Raw genomic sequence first — 25,841 nt, forward strand, 5'->3', positions numbered from 1 at the left:
TTACACTTTGGCCTCAAATCAATGAGGACTCTGATCTCTGGGAAGGAAGGAAACCCTGGGAGGTGGGCGGGGAGGATTCACAAACACCCGCTGGAGGCCCCAACACCCCCAGTAAAAAGCTGCAGCTCCCGGGTTTGCAGCTTTTTCCCGGGAGGGAGTTGGGGAAGTTTTGTGGAGACAATTCCCGGCTGGTTCAGTTAGTGGTTCCTGGAGCTCAGAAACCCTGAGTTAGAATCCTGAACCCCACACTGGGTGGTTGTTTTATTAAATACTTTTTATTTATTAATGATCTGTTGAAGAAAATATTAATTTGTTTTGAAAAATCATTTTATAGCATTTGTGAAAATACCCATTGAAACAACAATTCTCCCAATGTATTTCATAGGATCCCTACAGTGCTGACGGAGGTTATTCGGCCCGTCGAGTCTGCACTGACAACAATCCCACCTCGGCCGTATTCCCAGAACCCCACATATGTAACCTGCTAATCCCTCTAACCTACTCATCCCAGGACACTAAGGGGCAATTTAGCATGGCCAATGCACCTAACTGGCATATCTTTGGACGATGGGAGGAAACCGGAGCATCTGGACAAAACCCACGCAGACATGGGGAAAACGGGCAGACTCCACACGGACAGTGACCCAAGTTGGGAATCGAACCCAGGTCCCTGGAGCTGTGAGGCAGCAGTGCTAACCACTGTGCCGCCGACATTGCTGATGAGAATTTTAATTGACTGACTTGGGAATTAATTCTCGGAAATAGTCATTCTGAAAATGACCATTGAAATGTGTTTAATTTACCCCACTTTGCCAGATTTCAGTTTGCATTTCAAAATTGAATTGAGAATGTCTGGGAGCAAATGGTAAAATGAGGTTTGAAACACCAGCTGCAATTATTTTCTGTGACTGATGATACCTTTGTTCCTGTGCAGGAGGTAATTCCGCTGCTGTTGTGGCACAAATAAAATGGAGCTTTTCCAAGGAACAGGCCGATGTTAATGGTCATTATGGTGTTTCATTGGTGAGCAGAGCACGTGTGCCCATTGTGGTAACAACAGAGTCAGTGGGGCTGCACGTCCCCTGACTTGGAAGGAAAATAATTGACTCCTTGATTGTACTCTCAATCTGCACATGGCCTGCAGGACTGAATCCAGCTGGAGGGAGAGGGAGCTGGGCTCAGAGTGGAGATGGGGCAATGAGTTTGATTTCAGCTCAGGGACAAGAGAGAGTGTGTGAGATGGGGATTACAGCTCAAGATAAATGAGACAGAGAAATGTTTCGTGGAAACTGAAATTGTCTGTTCTGAAGCAGTTTTTAAAAACTCGTTGTGCAGGGAACTAGAAGAGGAAGATTCACAGACAGGAAACTCAAACTAAACTTCACATCAAAGTCTGACAGAGCCATTCGATTCATCATGACCTAAATATGATTGCTTTTGACAGTGGAGGGATAAATCATTCCCTGTTTTGTCAGTGGAAGAAAATTTCGAAATTCAATGTGACAGAAAAAGAACTGAGACACACACACACCCAAGTGAGAGCGCTCCAGTGAACTGACTGTGGCTAGAGCTTTAACCAGTTACATAGCCTGAAAAACATCACACCATGGTCTGTATGTGGATGAGGCTTCAACTAATCATCCAACCTGGAGAGACAGAAGGACACCAGCACCATGGACAAACCGTGGAAATGTGAGGATTGTGGTAAAGGATTCAATTGGAAACCCATCGACACGGTCACATTGGGGCTGGGAAAATGGAGAAACCATGGAAATGTGATGATTGTGATAAAGGATTCAATTATCTGTACTTGCTGGAAAACCATAGACTCAGTCACACTGGAGAGAGGCCATCTGTTCTGTGTTTGGGAAAGGATTCACTATCTCATCCCACCTGCTGTTACACCAGCAAATTCACATTGAGGAGAGGCCGTTCAGCTGCTCCACCTGTGGAAAGGGGTTCTCATGTTCATCCAACCTCAGTGCACATCAGCGAGTTCACACTGGGGAGAGATTGTTCACCTGCTCCTTGTGTGGGAAGGATTTTGCTGGGCCATCCAGTCTTTGGACACAACAGCGAATTCACACAGGATATATATAATATATATAAATGATTTGGAGGAAAATGTAACTGGATTGATAGGTACGTTTGCGGACGACACAAAGGTTGGTGGATTTGCGGATAGCGATGAGGACCATCAGAGGATACAGCAGGATATAGACCAGTTGGAGACTTGGGTGGAGTGATGGCAGATGGAGTTTAATCCGGACAAATGTGAGGTAATGCAGATTGGAAGGTCTAATACAGATAGGAAATATACAGTAAATGGCAGAACCTTTAACAATATTGATAGGCAGAGGGATCTGGGTGTACAGGTACACAGATTACTGAAAGTGGCAATGCAGGTGGAGAAGGTCGTCAAGAAGGTATACGGCATGCTTACCTTCATCGGCTGGGGGATTGAGTTTAAAAATTGGCAAGTCATGTTGCAGCTTTATAGAACCTTAGTTAGGCCGCACTTGGAATATAGTGTTCAAATCTGGTCGCCACACTACCAGAAGGAAGGCTTTGGAGAGGGTCCAGAAAAGATTTACCAGGATGTTGCCTGGTATGGATGGCATTAGCTATGAGGAGAGGTTGGAGAAATTTGGTTTGTTCTCACTTGAGCGATGGAGGTTGAGGGGAGACCTGATAGAAGTCTACAAGATTATGAGAGGCATGGAAAGAGTGGATTGTCAGAAGCTTTTTCCCAGGTGGAAGAGTCAATTACTGTGGGGAATAGGTTTAAGGTGGGGTAAAGTTTAAAAGAGATGTACGAGGCAGATGTTTTACACAGAGAGTGGTGGGTGCCTGGTATTCATTGCCGGGGGAAGTAATGGAAGCAGATACGGTCTTGACTTTTAAGCGGCGTCTTGACAAGTACATGAATGAGATGGGAATAGAGGGATATGGTCCCTGGAAGGGTAGTGGGTTTTAGTTCAGTCGGGCAGTATGGTTGGTGCAGGCTTGGAGGGCCGAAGGGCCTGTTCCTGTGCTGCAATTTTCTTTGTTCTTAGCACACAGGCCAATTTATCTTTCTAGGGGTGAGTGTGTCTGAGAGAAATGCAACTGGAAAACATTTTCCATTCACCTCCTGCATTGCTGCAGTATAAATAGATGTTGTTCTCACTCTGCCAGCAGGGCTGTGGGATTAATTGGACAGATCTTAAAGACAGCCCGACTGGGCAGGATGTGCCAAGTGGTTTCCATCTGTGATGTATCATTCCATAAAACAGAATAGTCAGCATCAGGAGAAAGAAAGTGCAAGAAACCAGTCTCTGTGGGATTTACCCAACCAGTATGAGCACCTTCAGGAGAGCAGAGAGAGGAAGGCTGGTTGGTCGAAGAGCATGATTATTGCTTCGGGTATTTTTCCAAGTGCAGGTCAGTGGGACTAGGCATAAAATGGTTCGGCACAGACAAGAAGGGCCAAAAGGCCTGTTTCTGAGCTGTAATTTTCTATGGTTCTATGGTTCTCGGAGAGGAAACCAGTGGGAAAAGTTTTAAAAATTCGGGGTATTCCCACAGGAGAGCACTAGTTTAAATTATTTTTAGAAATAGAGAATGGCAGCGCACAAATTCCGAGGAATGCATTTTTAAAAATTAACTGATCTTAATTGCACAAGATAATTTTCTATTATTGTCTTTGATTGACAATGACGCCATTAATTCCCAGGTGCCCCTGCGGGTGTGAACGTGTCCTATTCATTCCACAGGAGCCTATTGCGCAGGCGCGGTGCTATATCTGGAGCGTGCGCAATGTCACTTTGCCCAGAGCCCCATGAATGCGGGAGATGCTTTTTTCAACGGGTGAGTCGGTGGGGCTGCGGGAGAAATGGAGCCGGGAGTTGGGGTAGGGAGGGAGCGAGCGGAGGCTTCACAAACACCCGCTGTAGGCCGCACGGCCCGAATAGACCCTGCAGGTCCTGGGTTTACAGCTCCGAGGCTTTTATCTCGGGAACAGGCCCCGGTTATCGGCCGCCATCTTGTTTCAGCGGGGAAGGAGAGCGCATGCGCTGCTGTCGATGGTGGGTCACAATGGGCGTGGTTTCAGGGGCTGGTTCAGAACCTCTGTCTTCAGAGGGACAATAGAATCATAGAAACCCTACAGCACAGAAAGAGGCCACTCGGCCCATCGAGTCTGCACCGACCACAATCCCACCCAGGCCCTACCCCCATATCCCTACATATTTTACCCGCTAATCCCTCTAATCTACGCATCCCAGGACACTAAGGGGCAATTTTTTTAGCATAGCCAATCAACCTAACCCGCACATCTTTGGACTGTGGGAGGAAACTGGAGCACCCGGAGGAAACCCACACAGAGAGGGGCGGGTCGGGATGGCGACCTCCTTGTGAACCTGCTCCTGGGCCTGGCAAAGCGCGCCATTTATCGGTCCAGGCAGCAGGCGATCGAGGGGGCCATCCACCCTGACTGTCTTCCCCTCTACCGTGGCTACGTTCGCGGCCAGGTGTCCCTGGAGAGGGAACATGCGATGTCCATGGGTGCGCTTGATGCCTTCCGCCCCCGTTGGGCACTGCAGGGGTTGGGGTGCATTATTGACCCTGATAATCACATTATGATTTGATGTTTTTAAGTTTCCTTTGTACTTTGATTTTTGTTCGGGCTGCTCCCCCTCCTTTTGGGGAGCTGCCCCTTTTACTTTGTCCTGATTTAACTTGAGTTTGTTTATTTGGTTTGACCTTAAAAGAGGCCAACATCTGTGAGTAAAACACTTTCTTTTCTCCCCCTTTCCATTTCTTTTCTCATTCTGGGGGAAATTGGGGAGTTGCAGCAACTGAAGGGAAAGGAAGTGAATCCAGTCGGTATGTTCCACACATTGTTAGTCCAGTCAGATAGACATATATCTGTCTGGCAGCCTGCATGGAGATTTCCAGCTCTCTGTGTCCAGGACAGGAAGCAGTGAGCATAGATCTATCAATCAGCACCGACAGGAGAATTGGGAGGGTGAATATTAGATACAGCAGAGTGAGAATGGAGGGAGAGTGTGTGGGATGGAGATTTGCAGCTCTTGGGGAATGAGAGAGGAAATAATGTTCCATAGAAACTAGAATTGCCTGTTCTGAATTTCTATCCTGTACTGACAGTGATAACCTTTGTAAACTCCTTTTACAGGATATCAGAAGTTGAGGATTTTACAGACAGATTTTACAGAAACCAAACATCACATCAACATCTGACAGAGTCACTCAATTCATCGGGACCTGAATATCTTGGGTCTTTGAATCCAGAAGGAAAAATGTTTCTCTGTTCTGTCGGCTTTAGCAGTCTTTAAACATCATTGTGACTGGAACAGGACTGACACACACACACACACACACACACACACACACACACACACACACACAAAATCAACTGAGATTTTCCCGTGCAGTGACTGTGGAAAGAGCCTCCCAGTTACACAGCCTGGAATAATATTGCACCATCACAGCAGGGCACCATAATATTGTTCCGTGTGAGACTTCAACTGATGGTCAAACCTGGAGCAACACAAGGACACCTGCACCATGGAGAAACCGTGGAAATGTGGGGACTGTGGGAAGGGTTGCAAAACCCCCTCTGAGCTGCAAATTCATCAACGTATTCACACTGGAGAGAAGCCGCACACCTGTTGTGTGTGTGGGAAGGGATTCACTCGGTTATATCATCTGCAGCGACATCGGCTGGTTCACACTGGAGAAAGAGCATTCATCTGCTTTGAGTGTGGGAACGGATTCGCTCATTTACCCGATCTGCAGAGACACCAGCGCGTTCACACTGGAGAGAGACCATTCACCTGCTTGGTGTGTGGGAAAGGATTTATGCAGTTATCCAACCTGTCGAAACACAAAGTCACTCACAGCAGTGAGAAACCCTTTAAATGCTCTGACTGTGGAAGTAGTTTCAAAAGCTCTCGGGAACTGATGATCCACCAGCGGATTCACACTGGGGAGAGACCGTTCAGCTGCTCTCACTGCACAAAGACATTTAGAACATCATCCCACCTGCGGGAGCACCAGCGAATTCACACCAGGGAGAGACCGTTCACCTGCTCTGTGTGTGGGAAGGGATTCACTCATTCATCCAGCCTGCTGAGTCACAATCTCACTCACACCCAGGAGAGACCCTTTAAATGCTCTGACTGTGGCAGTGGTTTCAAAAGTTCTCGGGATCTGGTTATCCACCAGCGCATTCACACTGAGGAGAGACCGTTCAGTTGCTCTCACTGCACAAAGAGATTTAGAACATCATCCAACCTTCAGGAACACCAGCGAGTTCACACTGGGGAGAGACCGTTCACCTGCTGTTTGTGTGGGAAGGGATTCACTCAGTCATCCAGCCTGCGGAGACACCAGCGAGCTCACAAATGATGACAGGGGTTGGATGCTGCTATTAATCACATCCAGGACTGAACCATGTTCATTCTGACAGTTGGTGAAGTGGGAGGGTCGGAGGGTTTCTTTCTGCTGGACTGGCCGGTCTCACAACTTTGTTTCCAGTGGGCTGATGCTCTTTGAACCTGGGAGAGCACATTTCCACTGAAATGATCCACAAAAGCTGATGAAGGACATTTATTTATCCTGAATAGTAAATAGTGTTTTTCCTACCACTACAGGTCGATCTGAAATAAATACAGACAGGACTGCAAAAATGCAACATTTATGGAGAGAGAAACAGAGTTAATATTTCACACTACTGGATTGGGAATCAATCTGGTAAATCTCCTCTGAACTGCTTCCATGGTATTTATAAAATGGGACAGCACAGTGGTTAGCACTGCTGCCTCACAACGCCAGGGACCCAGGTTCAATTCCAGCCCGGGTCACTGTCTGTGTGGAGTTTGCACATTCTCCCCGTGTCTGCGTGGGTTTCCTCCGGGTGCGCCGGTTTCCTCCCATCGTCCAAAGATGTGTGGGTTAGGTTGATTTGGCCGTGCTAAATTGACCTTTAGTGTCAGGCGGACTGGCTGGACTAAATGCATGTGGTTATGGGAATAGGGCCTGGATGGGATGGTGTTTGGTACAGACTCGATGGACAGAACGGCCTCTGTCTGTACTGTAGGGATTCTACAATCCTTTGTTTAATAGGAGACAAAAACTGCAGCCACAATTCAAGATGCAGTTTCAGCAACGCCCTGTATAACTGAAGCATAACGTCTTTACTTCAATGTTTAATTTCTCTCAGAATAAAGGATTGCATTCCATATGTAAGAATTTTGATTTGTTCGAACTAAGATTTATGGGTTCACTTGTTTACAACAACCTCCCTAATCATAACTCACCCAGGTTCCAGTGACTCAACCATATGGCAAGAAAGAACACTTTAAATGGTGAATTCAGAAAGTTTATTCACCATTAAAAATGTAACAAGTCAGAAAGATAAAAAAGCAAAGTATCGATCAACAGTAAAGGAGAAAGCTTAACTTTAACTTCTCTCCATCCATCTCAGACCAGGACATGAAGTGGTGGCTCTGAAAACACGGATAACTTGTAAAATCAACAGCTCCCAACACCTCTCTGTAGGACACAGTGGTTAGCACTGCTGCCTCACAGTCTTCAGCATTCACGGGCATTCAGCCTTGGATCTTCAGGTAAGCGTTCTCCAAGGCCGCCTTCACGACACACGACAGCGCAGAGTCGCTGAGCAGAAACTGATAGCCAAGTTCCGCACACATGAGGACGGCCTAAACCAGGATGTTGGATTTATGTCACATTATCAGTAACCCCCATAGCTTGCCCCCTGGTCTTGTAGAATCTCACTAGCTGTTCTGTCTGGAGACAATACACATCTCTTTAACCTGTGTTGAATGCTCCCTCCACCCACATTGTCTGTACCTTTAAGACCTGGCTGGCTGTAGAGATTTGCATTCTAATCAGTATTCTGTAATTTGATTTCTGTGTCTGTTTGCACTGTTTGAGAACAGATATTCACTCCATCTGACGAAGGAGCTGTGCTCCGAAAGCTTATGGTATTTGCTACCAAATAAACCTGTTGGACTTTAACCTGGTGTTATGAGACTTCTCACTGTGCCTCACAGTGCCAGAGACCCGGGTTTGAGTTCCGCCTTGGGTCACTGTCTGTGCAGAGTCTGCACATTCTCCCCCTGTCTGTGTGGGTTTTCTCCCAAAGTCCAAAGGACTTGCTGGCTCGGTACATTGAGCACGCTAAATTCTCCCTCAGTTTACCCGAACAGGCACCAGTGTGGCGACTAGGGGATTTTCAGAGTAACTTCATTGCAGTGTGAATGTAAGCCGATGTGTGACACTAATAAATAAACTTAAAAACACCTTGAACTTTTAAAAACTTTTGCCAAATTGGTTTCTTGAATCCCCTTTTTTATACTTTCAAAATGTAGAAAGCCCAGCTCAGCCAATTGTTGGGAATTAGCCAATTGGTCTATAACTTGTCAAGAATGAAACTGGTTTGGTTTTTAGCGAGTTGCACATTGTCTGAATTTTAAGACCATTCTTTCTCTCAAACAATATCTCTTAACTTGGGGGAGCCTGAGTGTTGACCAATGATTGGTTAACATCAGTCATTCAATGTTGAGACATCTTGAACAGGAGCTGATTCATTCCCTCCACTCAAAGTTAACAATGTTTTAAAGTTTATTTATTAGTGTCACAAGTAGGCTGACATTAACACTGCAATGAAGTTACTGGGAAAATCCCCCTCGTCGCAACACTCCGACATCTGTTCGGGTACACTGAGGGAGAATTTAGCATAGCCAATCCACCTAACCCGCACGTCTTTTGGACGATGGGAAGAAACTGGAGCACCCGGAGGAAACCCATGCAGACATTGGGAGAAGTTGCAGACTCTGCACAGTCACCCAAGCAGGGAATCGAACCCAAGTCCCTGGCGCTGTGAGGCAGCAGTGTGAACCACTGTGGCACCTTGTCGCCCCAACACATCTTGTTACCTGTTTTTTTCTGTTCTGTTGGCCTCCAAAGGGAACATCTTATAATCCCCACAGCATTTTAACCATTCTTTATATGTTTATAATTCTAAACGTTATAAACTTTTGTGTTCAAATTTACATTTCCAGCCTAACATCTGTATTAATGAATCATTTATTCTTTAATTGTCTCTCAATTCAGGCTGTCCATTTAACTAATCTCCTGCTTTACAATTGTGGGAACTTCAGTCCACAAATAAGGTAGTCAAATGCATTGTTAAAAGCAGGATGTTCTTCATATAAATAAATAACAAAGTTTAAAAATCATTGGCAAACAAAAGGAAACAGGAGCATTGGAACCAGCCTGGACTTGCAGACTGAAAGCCCGCCCAAAGCCCGCACGTGCTCAGAAGGGAGAGAGGTTGAGAAGAACACTCTGTAACACTTCTTCTCCCCTTAAATTTCAATCCCCCATCAGGACAGAAATACAACAAAGTAATGTCTTTAACAGTACGGAAGTCTGTCAGGAGCTTTGTGGTTGCATTGCGACCTGTACAATAGCACTGGTAAATCTTGTCATGGTGTTTCTGGAATGGGAGGTGAAGAGGTAGTTTGAGAATCTGTACATGAACATTCCTCTTCCACTCCCACAGCAGAGTCAACTGACAAAGCTGGAACCATTTCCTGGTGAACATCCACAGCAGCATGACCCTCTGCCATGTTCTCAGTAACAGTTGTTGACTCTGAAACTTCCTGACTTGGGGTCACACCGCAAGCGAATATGGTCTTGGTGGCTATGCTTAAAATTTCCACATTTAACTGTTACCCATAAATCCTCAATCATAAAGCAAAATAGACATATGTTTCCGGGCGATTTAAAAACAAATGAACTGTCTGCTGAAAGGGTGAACTTTTCTACAGAACCTAAAGGGGTGGGGAGTGAGCAGAAAAAACTTGGCCCACAATTACATCACTTTACATAATTTAAAAAATCTCTAACAACAAAACAATCTTAATTTTAAACTTCATCTATTATTCTTTTTGTTTTCTTCCTCAACCGAATAATTTTAATTTGATCAGTTTTTGTTTGGGGTGGGTCACTTCTGTTCTTTATAAACTGATTCACTCGTTTTGTTAGTTCTACATGAGAATCAGAACCCAGACTTTATCATCCTTATCCTTTTTCTCCTTTTACCACCACTCCCTCTGTTTTGCGGGAGGGTCGTGGGGATTCCAATCAGAACTAATCATTTTATCATCAAAGTGAAATACTGCGGATTCTGGAATCTGAAACAAAAACAGAAAATGCTGGAAAGTCTCAGCAGGTCTGACAGCATCTGTGGAGAGAGAATAGAGCCAATGTTTCGAGTATGGATGACCTTTCATAAGAGCTCTTCTGAAGTGTAATCCAGACGCAAAATGTTGGCTCTATTCTCTTATCATTGTATCGATAAGTTTCTTGTTCTTAGTTTCCAAATGGCAGGTAAGAGACCTGTCCGGTCCCCACTCGAGCTCTGGTTTTTCGCTGGCCATGCTTGGGTAGGATTATAACCATTAGAATCTACTCTCAGAGGTCCGCTTTTCAATCCAGTGCTACTTGGAGAATACCGTCACTTCACCGACTATCAGGTCACAAATATATGATAAAATAATTTAAATAATGCCTGAGAACGCTTTGAACCAACTACCTATCATCGTTTGTTGATTGGTTAGACCCCCTTTTTACAGATTCGGGTATCTCAGCCGCTGAACACCAGCCGGTCCTGGAATAAGTTTAATTCTAACTCATTCTGAGTAAATATTCTCACCAGGTCCTCTGTTGGGGCCCTGCTAAGCAGCTTTAATGGTCCGTGATTGCAGAAACTGAGCAGTCACAGGAATGTGGTCAAGATAGTTGTGGTGAACCATCGTTTGTTCCCACTAGATAGTACTGAGCCAGGGTCTGGCCAGTACTACAAGTATGTATATATGTTGCTGTTGGGGGTTAGGGATGGGTTGTTCTACTTGTTGCTGTTGGGGTTAGGGTTGGGCTGTTACACCTTGTATTATAGTTATTGTGGTACATCCCAGTCGGGCTCCGCCTCCTGGGAGAGGTATAAAGGTCTCTGCTCTGTCTGGGACCCCTCAGTCTGGGATCGTGTATATAATTAGTAGCTTCATTGTTACAGCAAATAAAAGCCTTTATTTCCTGAGCATCTCAAGCCTCGTGTGTGATAACGCGCATCAATTTTATTTGCTGTAAATAAACTCTCGTCGAAAAAAAACCCGATATAGAGAGTATGGAGCAGATACTGAAGCCTGAACGCCTTACACTGGATTCACGTGTGGCGGGCGCCTCTAACACCTTCGACCACTGGTTGAAATGTTTTGAGGACTACCTGGCAGCCTCCGCAGCGGTCACCACAGATGATGACAGACTCCGGGTCCTCCATGCGAGGGTAAGCGACACCGTCTACCTCGCGATCCGTGCGGCCACCGACTACACAAAGGCCCTCGAGCTTCTTCAGAAGCGTTATATTAAACCGCCCAACGAAATGCACGCTCGTTACCTCTTAGCCACTCGACGACGGCAGTCCGGCGAAACGACGGAAGAATACGCGAACGAGCTCCTACAGCTAGCCAGCGGCTGTAACTGCAAAGCAGTGTCGGCGGATCAGAATATGAACGACCTCGCTCGAGATGCGTTTGTGGCGGGAGTCGGATCATCTTACATCCAACTCAGACTACTGGAGAAAGGTAATCTTGACCTCACCCAGGCAATAGAACTAGCGGATATGTTGGAGACGGCCTCCAAAAGCCTAGTATTGTATCCTGAAGACCACGTGGAGACAACGTGGCAGTAGCAGTCGCTGATCCCTCCTCGTCCCTCGGGTTCAAAAAGCTGCGTGATGGCGTGCTCACACTCGGGCCAGACGACGGCAGCAGCTCCGGGCGGCCCGCGGTGTTACTTCTGTGGGGGAGCGAAGCATACTCGGCAATGGTGTCCCGCTAGAGCTGTGTTGTGCTCCGCCTGCGGTAAGAAGGGGCACTATTCGAAAGTGTGCCGATCTAAATCTGCTTCTCGGAACAGCAGTGCGGCCTGCGATTCCTCAGAGCCCGGTTCTTCGTCGTCGGCATCGTCGAGGGTTTCGTCCACGTGCGAGGCCAGGACGACGCCATTACGGTCGACGGAGTCGGAGAGGTGTGACCACCAGGGGTCGCTGAGTTTGGCGCCATCACCCACGTGCGACCTATGGGAGCGGCCATGTTGGTCGGCACCGACCGCGAACGACCAGCAGTGGTCATCCTCGTCAATCTCAGCCGCCTGCAGTGGCGCTCATGAACCAACGGTGGCGTCGATCATCCCGGACCAGGCCAAGCCTCATAGACTTGACAAGTCTATGATGGACATTCAGCTTGCCTGAGTCCAGAGGATGGTCGCCACTGCAGGGCGTGTCGGAACTCCATGGCTTACCATCACCTCGGGGTCAACCGGCCCGTGAGACTGTGGAGGAACAGTTGGACATCGCCTTGGGGAGAACGTCACCGCGAGTGCCGACTCCGGTGTCATCGCCGGTATTGAGGAGGTCACAACGACGGTGCGGTCCCCCTGACCGTCTGAACTTATAGACTGATGACAAATTATTCTGTTTTTTGTACCCCGCCGGCCTTTGTCTTCAAAGGAGGGGTGAATATGGTGAACCATCGTTGGTTCCCACTAGATAGTACTGAGCCAGGGTCTGGCCAGTACTACAAGTATGTATATATGTTGCTGTTGGGTTAGGGATGGGTTGTTCTACTTGTTGCTGTTGGGGTTAGGGTTGGGCTGTTACACCTTGTATTATAGTTATTGTGGTACATCCCAGTCAGGCTCCGCCTCCTGGGAGAGGTGTAAAGGTCTCTGCTCTGTCTGGGACCCCTCAGTCTGGGATCGTGTATATAATTAGTAGCTTCATTGTTACAGCAAATAAAAGCCTTTATTTCCTGAGCATCTCAAGCCTCGTGTGTGATAACGCGCATCAATAGTCCAGCCTCACATTCAATCTGCTGTCCTTCAATCATAACAGAATATGTGGCTGTCTGTAGCTGCCTCGGCCATGGTCAACCCCAACACTGCCTTCCTGAACTGTTACAATGCCTGAGGTGTAAGTACACCCACAGTGCTGTTAGGGAGGGATTTCCAGCTACACATTCCAGACATTCACTGGACTGTAGGTGGATATCAGATTGATATATTCCATTCAACCACACCCAAGGTGAGTTATTGCAATTTCTTTATTGGCCAGGACAATATATTTACAATATCTTTAAAACAGAAATTAAACATTCCTATTTGATTTCTGCTGTGAATGGTGATGACCTGGAACTCGCTGCCTATGAGGGTGGAGGAACTGGAGACAATAAACAATTACAAAGGAAATTGGATGAGCATTGGGGGCTTTCAAACAGAAATGCTGACTAAATATCTCTTAACTACCGAGCACCAGCCACTGGAGGCAAAGTTGTGAGACCGGCCAGTCCAGCAGAAAGAAACCCTCCGACCCTCCCCATTGACCAACTGTGAGAATGAACAAAATGTAGTCCTGGATGTAATTGAGAGCGGAAACAATAACAGCAGAATCCAACCCCTGGAATCACTCATGAACTTGTTGGTGTCTCAGCAGGTGGGATGAAACTTTGAATCCCTTCCCACACAGAGCAGGTGAACGGTCTCTCCCCAGTGTGAACTCGCTGGTGTGTCCCTAGGTTGGATAACCGAGTGAATGCCTTCCCACACTGAGAGCAGGTGAACGGCCTCTTCCCAGTGTGAACTCGCTGGTGTATCTGCAGGGTGGATGAGTTAGTGAATCCCTTCTCACACTTCGGGCAGGTGAACGGCCTCTCTCCGGTGTGAACTCGCTGGTGTGTCTGCAGACTGGATGAGGCAGTAAATCCCTTCCCACACTTCGGGCAGGTGAATGGTCTCTCCCCAGTGTGAACTCGCTGGTGTGTCTGCAGGCTGGAAGAGTTGGAGAATCCTTTCTCACACTGAGGGCAGGTGAACGGCCTCTCTCCGGTGTGAACTCGCTGGTGTTTCTGCTGGTTGGATAACTGACTGAATCTCTTTCCACACACGCAGCAGGTGAATGGCTTCTTCCCAGTGTGAACTCGCTGGTGTTTCTGCAGGCTGGATGACTGAGTGAATCCCTTCCCACACACAGAGCAGGTGAATGGCCTCTCCCCAGTGTGAACTAGTTGGTGTGTCTGCAGTTCAGATGACTGAGTGAATCCCTTTCCACACACACAGCAGCTGAAGGGCCTCTCCCCAGTGTGACTGCGTCGATGAATTTCCAGCCGAGATGGGCACATGTACCCCTTCCCACAGTCCCCACATTTCCACGGTTTCCCCATGGTTCGGGTCCTTGTGACTCTGTAGTTTAAACAATCAGTTAAATCTCACACAGAACACGGGTACAATCTCTCCCCGCTGTGAATGCTGCGATGTATTTTCAAGCTGTGTTACTGGTTAAAGCTCTTTCCACACTCAGTGCACTGGAGCACTCTTACTCAGGTGTGTGTGTGTCTTGGTGCTTTTCCAGTCACACAGATACTTAAAATCTTCAGAAGCTGACAGAACAGAGAAACATTTCCCCTTCTAGATTCAAAGGTCAGTGATATTGAGGTCCCGATGAATTGAGTGATTCTGTCAGATGTTGATGTGATGTTTGGTTTGAGATTTCTGTCTGTAAATTCTCACCTTCTAATATCCTGTAAAAGGAGTTTACAAAAGTCATCAGTGTCAGTACAGGATAGAAATTCCGAACAGACAAATCAAGTTTCTAAGGAACATTCTTTTCTCTCTCATTCCCCAAATGCTGTAAATCTCCACCCCACACATTCTCCCTCCATTCTCACTCTGCTGTATCTAATATTCACCCTCCCAATTCTCCTGAAGGCGCTGATTGGCAGATCCATGCTCACTGCTTCCTGTCCTGGACACATAGAGCTGGAAATCTCCATGCAGGATGCCAGACAGATATATGTATATATGACTGGACCAAAAATGTATGGATTATATAGACTGAACTCACTTCCTTTCCCTTCAGTGGCTAAGGGCGGACAAGTCACCAGGACCCAATGAACTGCACGCTAGCTTTTGAATGGAGGTTGCTGAAGAGATAGTGGAGAATTTTGTTGAAATTTTTCGCAACTTGCTAGATTCCGGGAGAGATCAGAAGATTGGCAATCAGCCAATGTGACTCCCTTGGTCAAAAAGGGAGAAAGGCAGAAGGCAGGGAACTATAGGCCAGTTAATTTAATATCTATTATTGGCAAGACGCTGGAGTCAATAATCAAAGAGCAAATAGCTAATCATTGAGGAAAGCTGAATAGAATCAAACCTCGTCAACATGGTTCTATGAAAGATAAATTATGTTTGACAAATTTGCTTGATTTGTTTGAGGATATAAGAAGATATAAGTAGATCGAGAGAAATCTGTAGTTTATTTTAAAAGGGCTCCACGGCAGCACAGTGGTTAGCACTGCTGCCTCACAGTGCCAGGGACCCGGGTTCAATCCCGGCCTTGGGTGACAGTCTGTGTGGAGTATGCACATTCTCTCCATGTCTGTGTGGATTTCTGAGTTCTCCAGGTTCTTCCCACAGTCCAAAGATGTGCGGGTTAGATTGATTGGCCATGCTAAATTGCCCCTTTGTGTCCCAATAGATGTAGATTAGGTGGATTAGTGGGGTAAAAATGTAGGGCTACAGGGATAGGGCCTGGGAAAGATAAGTCGAGCGTTGGGGAAGATGCAATAAAGTCACCCCTCTGTCTTCTAAAGCTGGCAAATGGAGTTTAAAGTGGGGAAGTGTGAGGTCATGTATTTCAGTAGGAGGAATCAACAGGGAGATTGTCTAAATGGAAAGAGGCTGCCGGTGAGTGAAGTACAGAGGGATCTTGGTGTTCTTGTGCATGAATCACAAAAAGCTAGCAGGCAGGTCCCACATGAGGTAAGAAGGAAAATGGCATTTTGGCTTTTATTGCAAAGGGGTTGGAGTTTAAAAACAAGGAGGTTTTGTTGCAACTGTACAGTGTGTTGGTGATGCCTCACCTGGAATAGTGCATACAGTTTTGATCCCCTTATCTAAACAAGGATATATTAATATTGGACAGAGTCCAAAGGAAATTCACCAGACTAATTCCTGGGATAGGAGGGTTGTCCTATCACGAGGGAGTAAATTGTCAAGGTCTGTGTTCCTTGAAGTTTTGAAGACAAAGGAGTGATTGAAACATATAAGATCCTGAGAGGGCTTGACAGGGTAGATGGTGAGATATTTTCACGAGTGGGAGAGTCTCAAACAAAATAAAGGGTCAGTCATTTAAAACGGAGGTGTGCAGAAATTTCTTCTCACAGAGGATGATGAAGCTCTGGAATTCTCTGCCCCAAAGGGTAGTGGAGGTTGGATCGTTAGAAGTATTTAAAGTGGAGGTGGATAAATATTTGATAGATCGGGGAATAGAGGGCTATGGGGAAATGGCACAGGAAAGGAGTTGAAACCTGCATAAATCAGCCATGATCGGATTGAATGGCGGGACAGGCTTCAAGGGCCTGGTGGCCACTCCTGCTTTTATTTCTCGTGATCAGTTGCTGCAAGTCAACAATTTCTCCCAGAATGAGAAAATAAATGGAAAGGCTGAGAACAGAAAGTGTTTTACTCACAGATGTTGACGACAGGAGGAAGTTTGAGCCTGTCTGAAGCTCAATCTTCATTCAGAGAGAGAGCAGCAGCCGCTTTGCTGAACAGGAATGAACAGCTGAACAAGCTCATTGTCCACTTCCGCATTCAGACAATGGGGAAGCTCTGATTGGCTGGAGGACGCGAGTACTTCCGGTCCTCCAGAGTTCCCATTGGTCAATCCCCCGCAGACAGACATTGAAGGGCGGAGCCCCACGTGGGGGTGGGCGGCACTTTGCCCTCCAGCCGCGCTGAGCTGTTGTTCAATGGGAAAGGCTGGAAGACCCGGACAGACAATGGTCAGTGCGCCGGCTTTGTCCCGGGCCCCACCCCACACCCGTACATTCCCCCAGAACCCGCACATGCGCACATCTGATTCACTTCCGCTCACCAGCTCCGGCCAATGGGAAGACTTGGAGGACCGGAAGGACCCTGGTCCTCCAGCCAATCAGAGCGCGGGCTTTGTGTGAATGAAGATTGAGCTTCAGACAGACTCAAACTTCCTCCTGTTGCAACCTAAAAGAGGCCAACATCTGTGAGTAAAACACTTTCTTTTCTCTTTCTGGGGGAAATTGGAGACTTGCAACAACTGAAGGGAAAGGAAGTGAATCCAGGGAGAGTGCAGACTCAGGAAAGGTTGGCCCAGGACTCTCTCTCTCTTAAAGAAATTTAAGAGAAACATAGAAGATAGGAGCAGGAGGCCATTTGGCCCTTCGAGCCTGCTCTGCCATTCATTAAGATCATGGATGATCATCCAACTCAATAGTCTAATCCTGCTTTCTCCCCATAACCTTTGATCCCATTCACCCCAAGTGCTATATCTAGCTGCTTTTGAATACATTCAATGTTTTGGCATCAATTTCTTCCTGCGGTCATGAATTCCAGAGGCTCACCACTCTTTGGGTGAAGCAATGTCTCCTCACCTCCGTCCTAAATGGTCTACCCTGAATCCTCAGACTGTGACCCCCGGTTCTGGACTCCCCCACCATCAGAAACATCCTCCCTGCATCTATCCTGTCTAGACCTGTTAGAATTTTATAAGTCTCTGTGAGATCCCCCCTCATTCATCTGAACTCCAATGAAAACAATCCTAACTTCGTCAGTCTCTCCTCATATATCAGTCCCGCGATTCCCTGAATCAGCCTGGTAAACATTCTTTGCTCCCTCAGTTTGACACATTTATTTGTCTGGCGAAAAGGATGGTCTCTTTCCTAATGTTCACAATTAAAGGGCATCTTTCCCCAGGGGATGGCTGACATTTAAGGGGACAGTAAATTGATACAGGACAGAGATATGCCTAGTGTTGTTATATGGTACAGATTAGATATATTATTTATGTTTCTGTAAAAAAGTGCATTTACTGTTATTTCTTGTCTTGTAACATAATGCTGTAGCTATCTTATACATTTCCAGTCATCGAGTCATTACAGCACAGAAGGAGTCCATTCGGTAACTCACGTCCATGCTGACATTCTGCATAACGTTCCAGTCCCATTCCCACTCTGTATCCCCATTCTCCTGAAAGTTTGTTTCCTTCAAGTGCCCATCCAGTTTCATTTTTAAATAGAATCCATAGACTTGTAATATGGAACTGTAGCTACGTTATATATTTCCAGACATTTCTTCCCTCAGAGGGTTGTAAGTCTTTTGGATTTGTCTTCCACAGGGACCAGTGGAGGCTGAGGATCATTGAATATATTCGAGGATGAGTTGGACTGATTTTTCACTGACGGGCATTAATGGTTATGGGGAACAGACAAGAAGATGGAGCAAAAGCTCAGATGTGGGGGGATTTCTTCACTCAAGGATGTGGTGAAGCTTTGGAATTCTCAACTGTTGAGGACAGTGGAGCCTCAGTCATCAAGTATTTTCAGGGGAGAGATTGATTGGTTTCTAGATATTGAAAGTATCAACGGATATGCGTTTAGTGTGGGGAGAATGATGCTGAGGTAGATAAACGAATTATCTCATTGAATGGTTTAAAAGGCTCGATGGGCCAAATGGCCGACTGCAGCTCCTATTTGTTATGGTCTCTGTGTCCAGGACAGGAAGCAGTGAGCATGGATCTGTCAATCAGCCTCAATCAGCACCTTCAGGAGAATTGGGAGGGTGAATATTAGATACAGCAGAGTGAGAATGGAGGGAGAGTGTGTGGGATGGAGATTGACAGCTTTTGGGGAATGAGAGAGGAAAGAATGTTCCATAGAAACTAGAATTGTCTGTTCTGAATTTCTATCCTGTACTGACACTGATGACTTTTGCAAACTCATTTTGCAGGATATTGAAAGAGGAGTCACAGACCGAAATCTCAGCCGTCACGTCTAGATCCGACAGAGTCATGTTCCTTGGGATCTGAATATCATTGGCCTTTGAATCTAGCAGGAGAAATAATTGTCTGATCTGTCGATTTGAATAGATTTCAAATGTATGTGTGACTGGAAAAGCAGCAACACACTGCCACACTCGAGTGAGAGTGTTCCAGTGCACTGACTAAAGGGCTTTAACCAGTTACACCGCCTGAATAAATATCACACCATTCACAGTGGGGAGAGACTATACTCATATTGTGTGTGGACGAGGCTTTAACTGATTGTCCAAACAAGACAGAGGCAAGGACACCTGTACCATGGAGAAACCATGGAAATGTGCAGACTGTGGGAAGAGTTACAGATCCCCATCTCTGCTGGATGCTCATCGGCGCAGCCACACTGGGGAGAGGCCATTCATCTGCTCTCAGTGTGGGAAGGGATTCACTCTGTCATCCAGCCTGCAGAGACACCGGCGAGTTCACAGTGGGGAGAGGCCGTTCACCTGCTCTCAGTGTGGGAAGGGATTCACTCGGTTATCTACTCTGCAGACACACCAGCGCATTCACACTGGGGAGAGGCCATTCATCTGCTATCAGTGTGGGGAGGGATTCACTCAGTCATCCAACCTGCAGAGACACCAACGAGGTCACACTGGGGAGAAGCCATTCATCTGCTCTGTGTGTGGGGAGGGATTTAGTGAGTCATCCAACCTGCGGAGGCACCAGCGAGTTCACACTGGGGAGAGGCCATTCATCTGCTCCCTGTGTGGGAAGGGATTCACTCAGTTATCCGATCTGCAGACACACCAGCGAATTCACACTGGAGAGAAACCATTCACCTGCTCTCAGTGTGGGAAGGGATTTGCTCGGTCATCCAGCTGGTGGAGACACCAGCGAGTTCACACTGGGGAGAGGCCATTTACCTGCTCTCAGTGTGGGAAGGGATTCAGAGTTTCATTCTTGCTGCTGAGACACCAACAGGTTCATGAGTGATTCCAGGGGTTGGATTCTGCTGTTATTGTTTCTGCTCTCAATTACATCCAGGACTGCATTTTGTTCATTCTCACAGTTGGTCAATGGGGAGGGTCGGAGGGTTTCTTTCTGCTGGACTGGCCGGTCTCACAACTTTGCCTCCAGTGGGCTGATGCTCTTTGAGTCTTGTTGCGAATACCTGGTTTCAAATTTCACAAGGATCACAGAGTGACAGGGTGTGAGGAAGTTCAGAGATATTTAGACAGCATTTCTGTTTGAAACCCCCCAAATGCCCATCTCATTTCCTTTGTAATTGTTTATTGTCTCCACTTCCTCCACCCTCGTAGGCAGCGAGTTCCAGGTCATTACCATTCACTGCATCAAAATATTCTTCCTCACATCTCCCCCTGCATCTCTGACCCAAACCTTCAATCTGTGTCCCCCTCGTCCTTGTCCCATCAGCTGATGGGAACAGCTTTTCTTTGTCCACCTTATCTAAACCTGTCAGAATCTTGTCCACCTCTATCAAATCTCCCCTCAACCTCCTTTGCTCCAAGGGAAACAACCCCAGCCTGACATTGACAATAAAGAACAAACTAACAGAATATGTTAATCCCTGAAATCAAATGGGAATGTTTAATTTCTGTTTTAAAGATATTGTGAACATATTGTCCTGGACAATAAAGGAATTGGAATAACTCACCTTGGGTGTGGTTGAATGGAATATATCAATCTGATATCCACCTACAGTTTAGTGAAACTCTGGAATTGTAGCTGGAAATCCCTCCCTAACAGCACTGTGGGTGTACGTACACCTCAGGCATTGCAGCAGTTCAAGAAGGCACCCTTGGGGTTGGGGTTGACCATGACCGAGGCAGCTACAGACAGCCACATATTCTGTTATAATTGAAGGACTGCAGATGGAATGTGAGGCATTATGGGACTGGACTATCTTGACCACATTCCTGTGACTGCTCAGTTTCTGCAATCACGGACCATTAAAGCTGCTCAGCAGGGCCCCTCTTATCAGCACACAGGCAGCTGCACTGAGTAACCGACTGCTAACGGAATAGGCTGGGATGTGGTGGAGATCAGAAAGTCCTGAGTATAGTGAGTCATTGTGATGTCACAAGGTCAGTTGTTCTAAGGTGTCTGGTCCACATGATGAGATGGTCCAGAGCTGTCCATGAGCTGATCACACAGCCACATGATGCCTAATTGTTAGCTTGATTGGATATGTCTCTAATCGATTCATATTGTGATTAGTTTGGAACCAGCCAGAATGGGCTGCAATAAATGGATAAGAATGTGTGATTTTCTATGTTCAGGGTAGAGGTTGCATGGTGAGACCAGCGACTTGCTCCCCGCCCGCTGTAAAATAAAGACCATTTTGATGATTGGAACAGACCTGGGTGTCGAGCAATTTGTCTTCAATCATTCTTCACTAACGCGGCCAAGTTTTATACCATAAGATATATGAGCAGAATTAGGCCATTTGGCCCATCAGGACTGTTCACCATTCAATCATGGCTGATAAGTATCTGAACCCCATTCTCCCACCTTTTCCCTGTAACCTTTGATCCCCTTACCAATCAAGAACTATCTATCTCCGTCTTAAATCCAGTCAATGACCTGGCCTCCACAGCCATCTGTGGCAATGAATTCCATCGATTCACCACCCTCTGGCTGAAGAAATTCTTCCTCATCTTGGTCCTAAAGGGTTGTCCCTTTATTCTGAGGCTGTGCCCTCAGATCCCAGTCTTTCTTACTAATGGAAACATCTTCCCCATGTCTGCTCTGTCCAGGTCTTGCAGTATTCTGTGAGTATTCATATTGTTGGTTCATTGTTTTTCAGGGGTGGGCAATGAATGTGTTCAATATATACTGACATATATTTTCTTTTAATCTATTCTGGGAGAATGTTTAAAACTTCTGGTTTATTCTACAAGCAGTGCTATTTCGCGGAAGAATGCTTCTCAGGGGACCACCAGCAGGATAATTACTCATTTCAGCCATGCAGTTGTTTATCTCAATGGACTTGTGTATGTTAAAAGGAGGTGCCCTGGGGTTTTGCTAAAAGGATTGGAATGTGGGTTTAGGAATGCTGGGTCTTGTGATGATGGGGTTAATGGGAGGAGTGAGGCGAGGTTTGGAGTTTAGCTGGAGTTCTGGTTGAAGACGCGAACTTCTGGAAGCTGCTCTGAAACTCCCTTTCTCTCTGAAAGCTCCTAGATTTTCGGCATGTATTGTAGCCAGTATTATGGTAGCATAATGGACAGTGAAGAAGGTTTCTAGGATTGCAATGGGATCTTGATCAAATGGGCCAGTGGGCTGATGAATGGCAGATGGAGTTTAATTTAGATAAATGTGAGGTGATCAAACCAGGGCAGGGCTTACTCAGTTAACGGTAGGGCATTGGGGAGAGTTATGGAACAAAGAGATCTAGAGGTACAGGTTCATAGCTCCTTGAAAGTGGAGTCACAGGTGGACAGGGTGGTGAAGAAGGTATTCAGAATGCTTGGTTTCATTGGTCAGAACATTAAGTCCAGGAGTTGGGACATCTTACTGAAGTTGTAGAAGACATTGGGTAAGACCACACTTTGAATGCTGTGTACAGTTCAGATCAACCTATTATAGATAGGATATTATTAAACTAGAAAGAGTGCAGAAAAGATTTACTAGGATGCTACCAGGACTTGGTAGTTTGAGTTATAAGGAGAGGTTGGATAGACTGGGACTTTTTTCTCTGGGGCGTAGGAGGCTGAGCAGTGATCTTATGGAAGTCTATAAAATAATGAGGGGCATGGATCAGCTAGACAGTCAACATCTTTTCCCAAAGGCAGGGGAGTCTAAAACTAGAGGGCATAGGTTTAAGGTGGGAGGGGAGATAAAAAGGGTCCAGAGGGGCAATCTTTTCACACAGAGGGTGGTGAGTGTCTGGAACAAGCTGCCAGAGGTAGTAGTAGAGGCGGGCACAATGTTGTCTTTCAAAAAACGTTGTAGACAGTTACATGCGTAAGATGGGTATAGAGAGATATGGGCCAAACGTGGGAAATTAGGACTAGCTTGGTGGTTAAAAAAATAAGGGCGCCATGGACAGGTTGAGCAGAAGACACTGTTTCCATGCTGTAAACCTCGAAGACTGTATGATCTGTGCTTGTTAACTGTATTTAAAGTGGGATTTGAACCTCTGAATGGATGTTGCTAAGTTAGAAATTAAATTGTTTCCTTTCGTTTTAAGTATTGTTCAGCTGTTAATTATTTACGTTAGTGTTGTATTTAAACAGTTGTGAATAAAGTTTATTTTAGTATTAAAAAATCCCTATTTTCTCATCACTCCTGGAGCAAAATCTCCTCTCCTCACATTTTTCCCAAAGAGATAAATGTTGGTGTCTCGTCTGGCTTCCTAATATAACTTGGAGTTCCGGCCTGGTATCCTAACAATGGTTACAGACTGACCAAGGCTGGGAACTAAATATTGCAGAGTATTTGACACTTTGAAAAGATAGGAAGCTGAAAAAAGGAGGTGGGGTAGCTCTGTTAATGAAGGATGATATTAGTACAGTCGTGAGAGATGTCCTTAGCTTGAAATAGCAACACGAAGGATCAGACTGGGTAGAGATGAGAAATAGCACAGGAAAGAGGTGGGAGTGGTCCCTCAGCCTCCTCACAGTAGTTACCAGTCGGACAGGGTGTACAGGACACTGATGCAGACTCCCTCAGAATACACGGCGTGCAATGGTTAACATGGCCTGAAGAGTAAGAAAACATTTTGAAATGATCAAGGCACTGACACAGACCTCCATAGACAAACGGACTTTAAGACAATGAAGATGGACCAAAGCTTAAAGGAATTTTGGATTGGGACAATTGAAGGCTCGGGAGAAATAATACTTCATAACATTTATCCACAAGGTGGATCCAGGTGAATGGAGAGCTGGAGAATCTTTTATGTCCACACAATCTACTGCATTGATTAAATGTACTGACTATAACTCAGAGTGGATCCCTCTCTCCGGGAATCTTGTTTGTGGGGTGTCGGGAGAAAGGGAGGAATGTTGTCCGCCCACACCCTGTAGGGAGGGGGATGTAACACCACACTAAACTGTACGCTGGAAATTTCCAGTGCCCACCATGAACCCACGCAGGTGGCATCCCATGGAGAAGGGGAACACAGTGTGACCACCCAGGAGCCTCAATACCAGTACGGTAACACCCACTGCCCAACTCCAGGTTCTGCTTCCACCCACCAGATCCCCCAACGACAATCAGACTTTTGGTAATAATCCACATCCGGCCTCCTCACAGGGAGCGGGTAGAGGGGGGATTCCTAACCAGCTAATAAGATTTTCAGACAGAATAGTAATAAAGAGTTAAATAAGACCATAAGATATAGGAGCAGAAATAGGCCGTTTGCCCCATCGGGTCTGCTCCACCATTCAATCATGGCTGATATGATTCTCATCCCCATTCTCCTACCTTCTCCCTGTAACCCTTGATCTCCTTATTGATCAAGAACCTATCTATCTCTGTCTTAAAGACACTCAATGACCCGGCCTCCACAGCCCTATGTGGCAATGAATTCCACAGATTCACCACTCTCTGACTGAAGAAATTCCTTCTCATCTTAGTTTTAAAGGAACGTCCCTTCACTCTGAGATTGTGCCCTCGAGTTCTAGTCGCTCTCACTCTTGGAAACATCCTCTCCACGTCCACTCAATCCAAGAAACTAGTTGATAGCTCACAGGGGAATAGACTATACCTATGTGTATGCAGTAAGAAGATTAAACAATTACAATTTGAAAACATATGCTGATATTTTGAAATGTATTTTGAAAATGTTCTAAGTATTGCTCACATCACCCAAAAGCAAAGATGCTGCAAAGGATGATGGTATGAGCTAAAAGTTCAGAGCCAAAGGCCTGGGATGCCTTTAGTTAGCAGAATTTATATCAGAAAGTTTCTTATGAGGGAACACACATTGAAACTTTATGAAAAGAGATATTCATTGTCTGGACATAGAATAGATATGTACCTGGACGCAGGAACACGTGTCTATTCAGTTTGGCAATGAGCTGGTGGGAACATTCACTTTGACCTCTATGATGAGCGGTTATAGTTACTTAGCAATAGGGATGAGTTCAGCCAAGATGGGTGTTAGTATCTGGCATTGAATGGATAACGAGATATCATTATGCTGACTGGCAGAATGTGGTTGGCTGGGGTACTTGATAGAGATTTATATTGATGTGTGTATACTAAATGTAATTGATTTTAAGCTAATATAAGGCAGGAATTATTGATAAGAAAATCTATTGATCTGTTTTTGATTGTACGTCAGAACCATCGGAGTGGTTTTTGCCGCTCTGGAGCTACTTAACCCTTTGTTGGTCTCCGGGCAGCTGCTTGTTTGTTTGTTTGTTTGTTTTAAAATAAATGTTACATCTTTATACAGAGATACCTGCCTTGTGAGTTTTACATTGTTTAAGTTAAAACATAATTGGCCATTTCAAATTACCCCGCGACAGAGCGGGTGAGGATAATCGATGATCCAAAGGGAAACTTACTGAGATGCTGCTTCCCAACAAGAAGTGGATCCTGAAACTGTCGGAACATCTACTGGAGTTGAGGAAAGAAACCTGCGCTGCAATGACTGTGATAATCCTGACAGCCTTAGGGTGGAGTCAATCTTTATTTGGTGTAGATTTATTCACGGAGTGAAACATTACAGGTGTATACCTCCTAACTCCAGGCACCGTCACTAACTGTCCCTTTATAGATCCAATCAATAACCTCCATGTAGTTCACCTTAATCGATACAATTAACACCCACAGTCAGAGCATCAAGAAAGGCTCCAATCAGTGTGACTGCTCTGGTGTCCCAGCAGCTCCAATGACCAAGTGAATCCCATCCACACATTAGCTTTTA

At 45.9% G+C, this 25,841-nt stretch overlaps 3 protein-coding genes across 3 annotated transcripts in view; 1 reads left to right on the top strand and 2 right to left on the bottom strand.

Moving 5' to 3' along the window:
- Positions 1-25,841, bottom strand: part of LOC144486078 (uncharacterized) — a 142,004-nt gene that overhangs the window by 61,602 nt on the left and 54,561 nt on the right. The window contains exons 8-9 of the mRNA XM_078204191.1: positions 24,948-25,012; positions 18,934-19,007 (exon numbers count right to left, since the gene is read on the bottom strand). Of these exons, the coding sequence (XP_078060317.1) occupies positions 18,934-19,007; positions 24,948-25,012 (139 nt within the window). The remainder of the gene's footprint in view (positions 1-18,933; positions 19,008-24,947; positions 25,013-25,841) is intronic.
- Positions 5,211-25,841, top strand: part of LOC144486072 (uncharacterized) — a 39,640-nt gene continuing 19,009 nt past the window's right edge. The window contains 3 exon segments of the mRNA XM_078204178.1: positions 5,211-6,371; positions 16,702-16,710; positions 19,399-19,817. Of these exon segments, the coding sequence (XP_078060304.1) occupies positions 5,569-6,371; positions 16,702-16,710; positions 19,399-19,817 (1,231 nt within the window). The 5' untranslated portion in view covers positions 5,211-5,568.
- LOC144486075 (uncharacterized) lies at positions 13,177-16,705 on the bottom strand. Its single transcript, XM_078204184.1, has 2 exons — positions 16,617-16,705; positions 13,177-14,666 (listed from the first exon to the last, which is right to left on the bottom strand). Exon 2 carries the CDS (start codon positions 14,307-14,309, stop codon positions 13,557-13,559), a length of 753 nt encoding a protein of 250 aa, XP_078060310.1. The 5' UTR covers positions 14,310-14,666; positions 16,617-16,705; the 3' UTR covers positions 13,177-13,556.

This window comes from Mustelus asterias, unplaced genomic scaffold, assembly GCF_964213995.1.
Source record: "Mustelus asterias unplaced genomic scaffold, sMusAst1.hap1.1 HAP1_SCAFFOLD_285, whole genome shotgun sequence".
Taxonomy (NCBI): Eukaryota; Metazoa; Chordata; class Chondrichthyes; order Carcharhiniformes; family Triakidae; genus Mustelus; species Mustelus asterias.

Excerpts from the sequence above, each read along its gene's own strand:
- LOC144486075 (XM_078204184.1), bottom strand. The coding sequence starts at position 14,309 with ATGGGGAAACCGTGGAAATGTGGGGACTGTGGGAAGGGGTACATGTGC.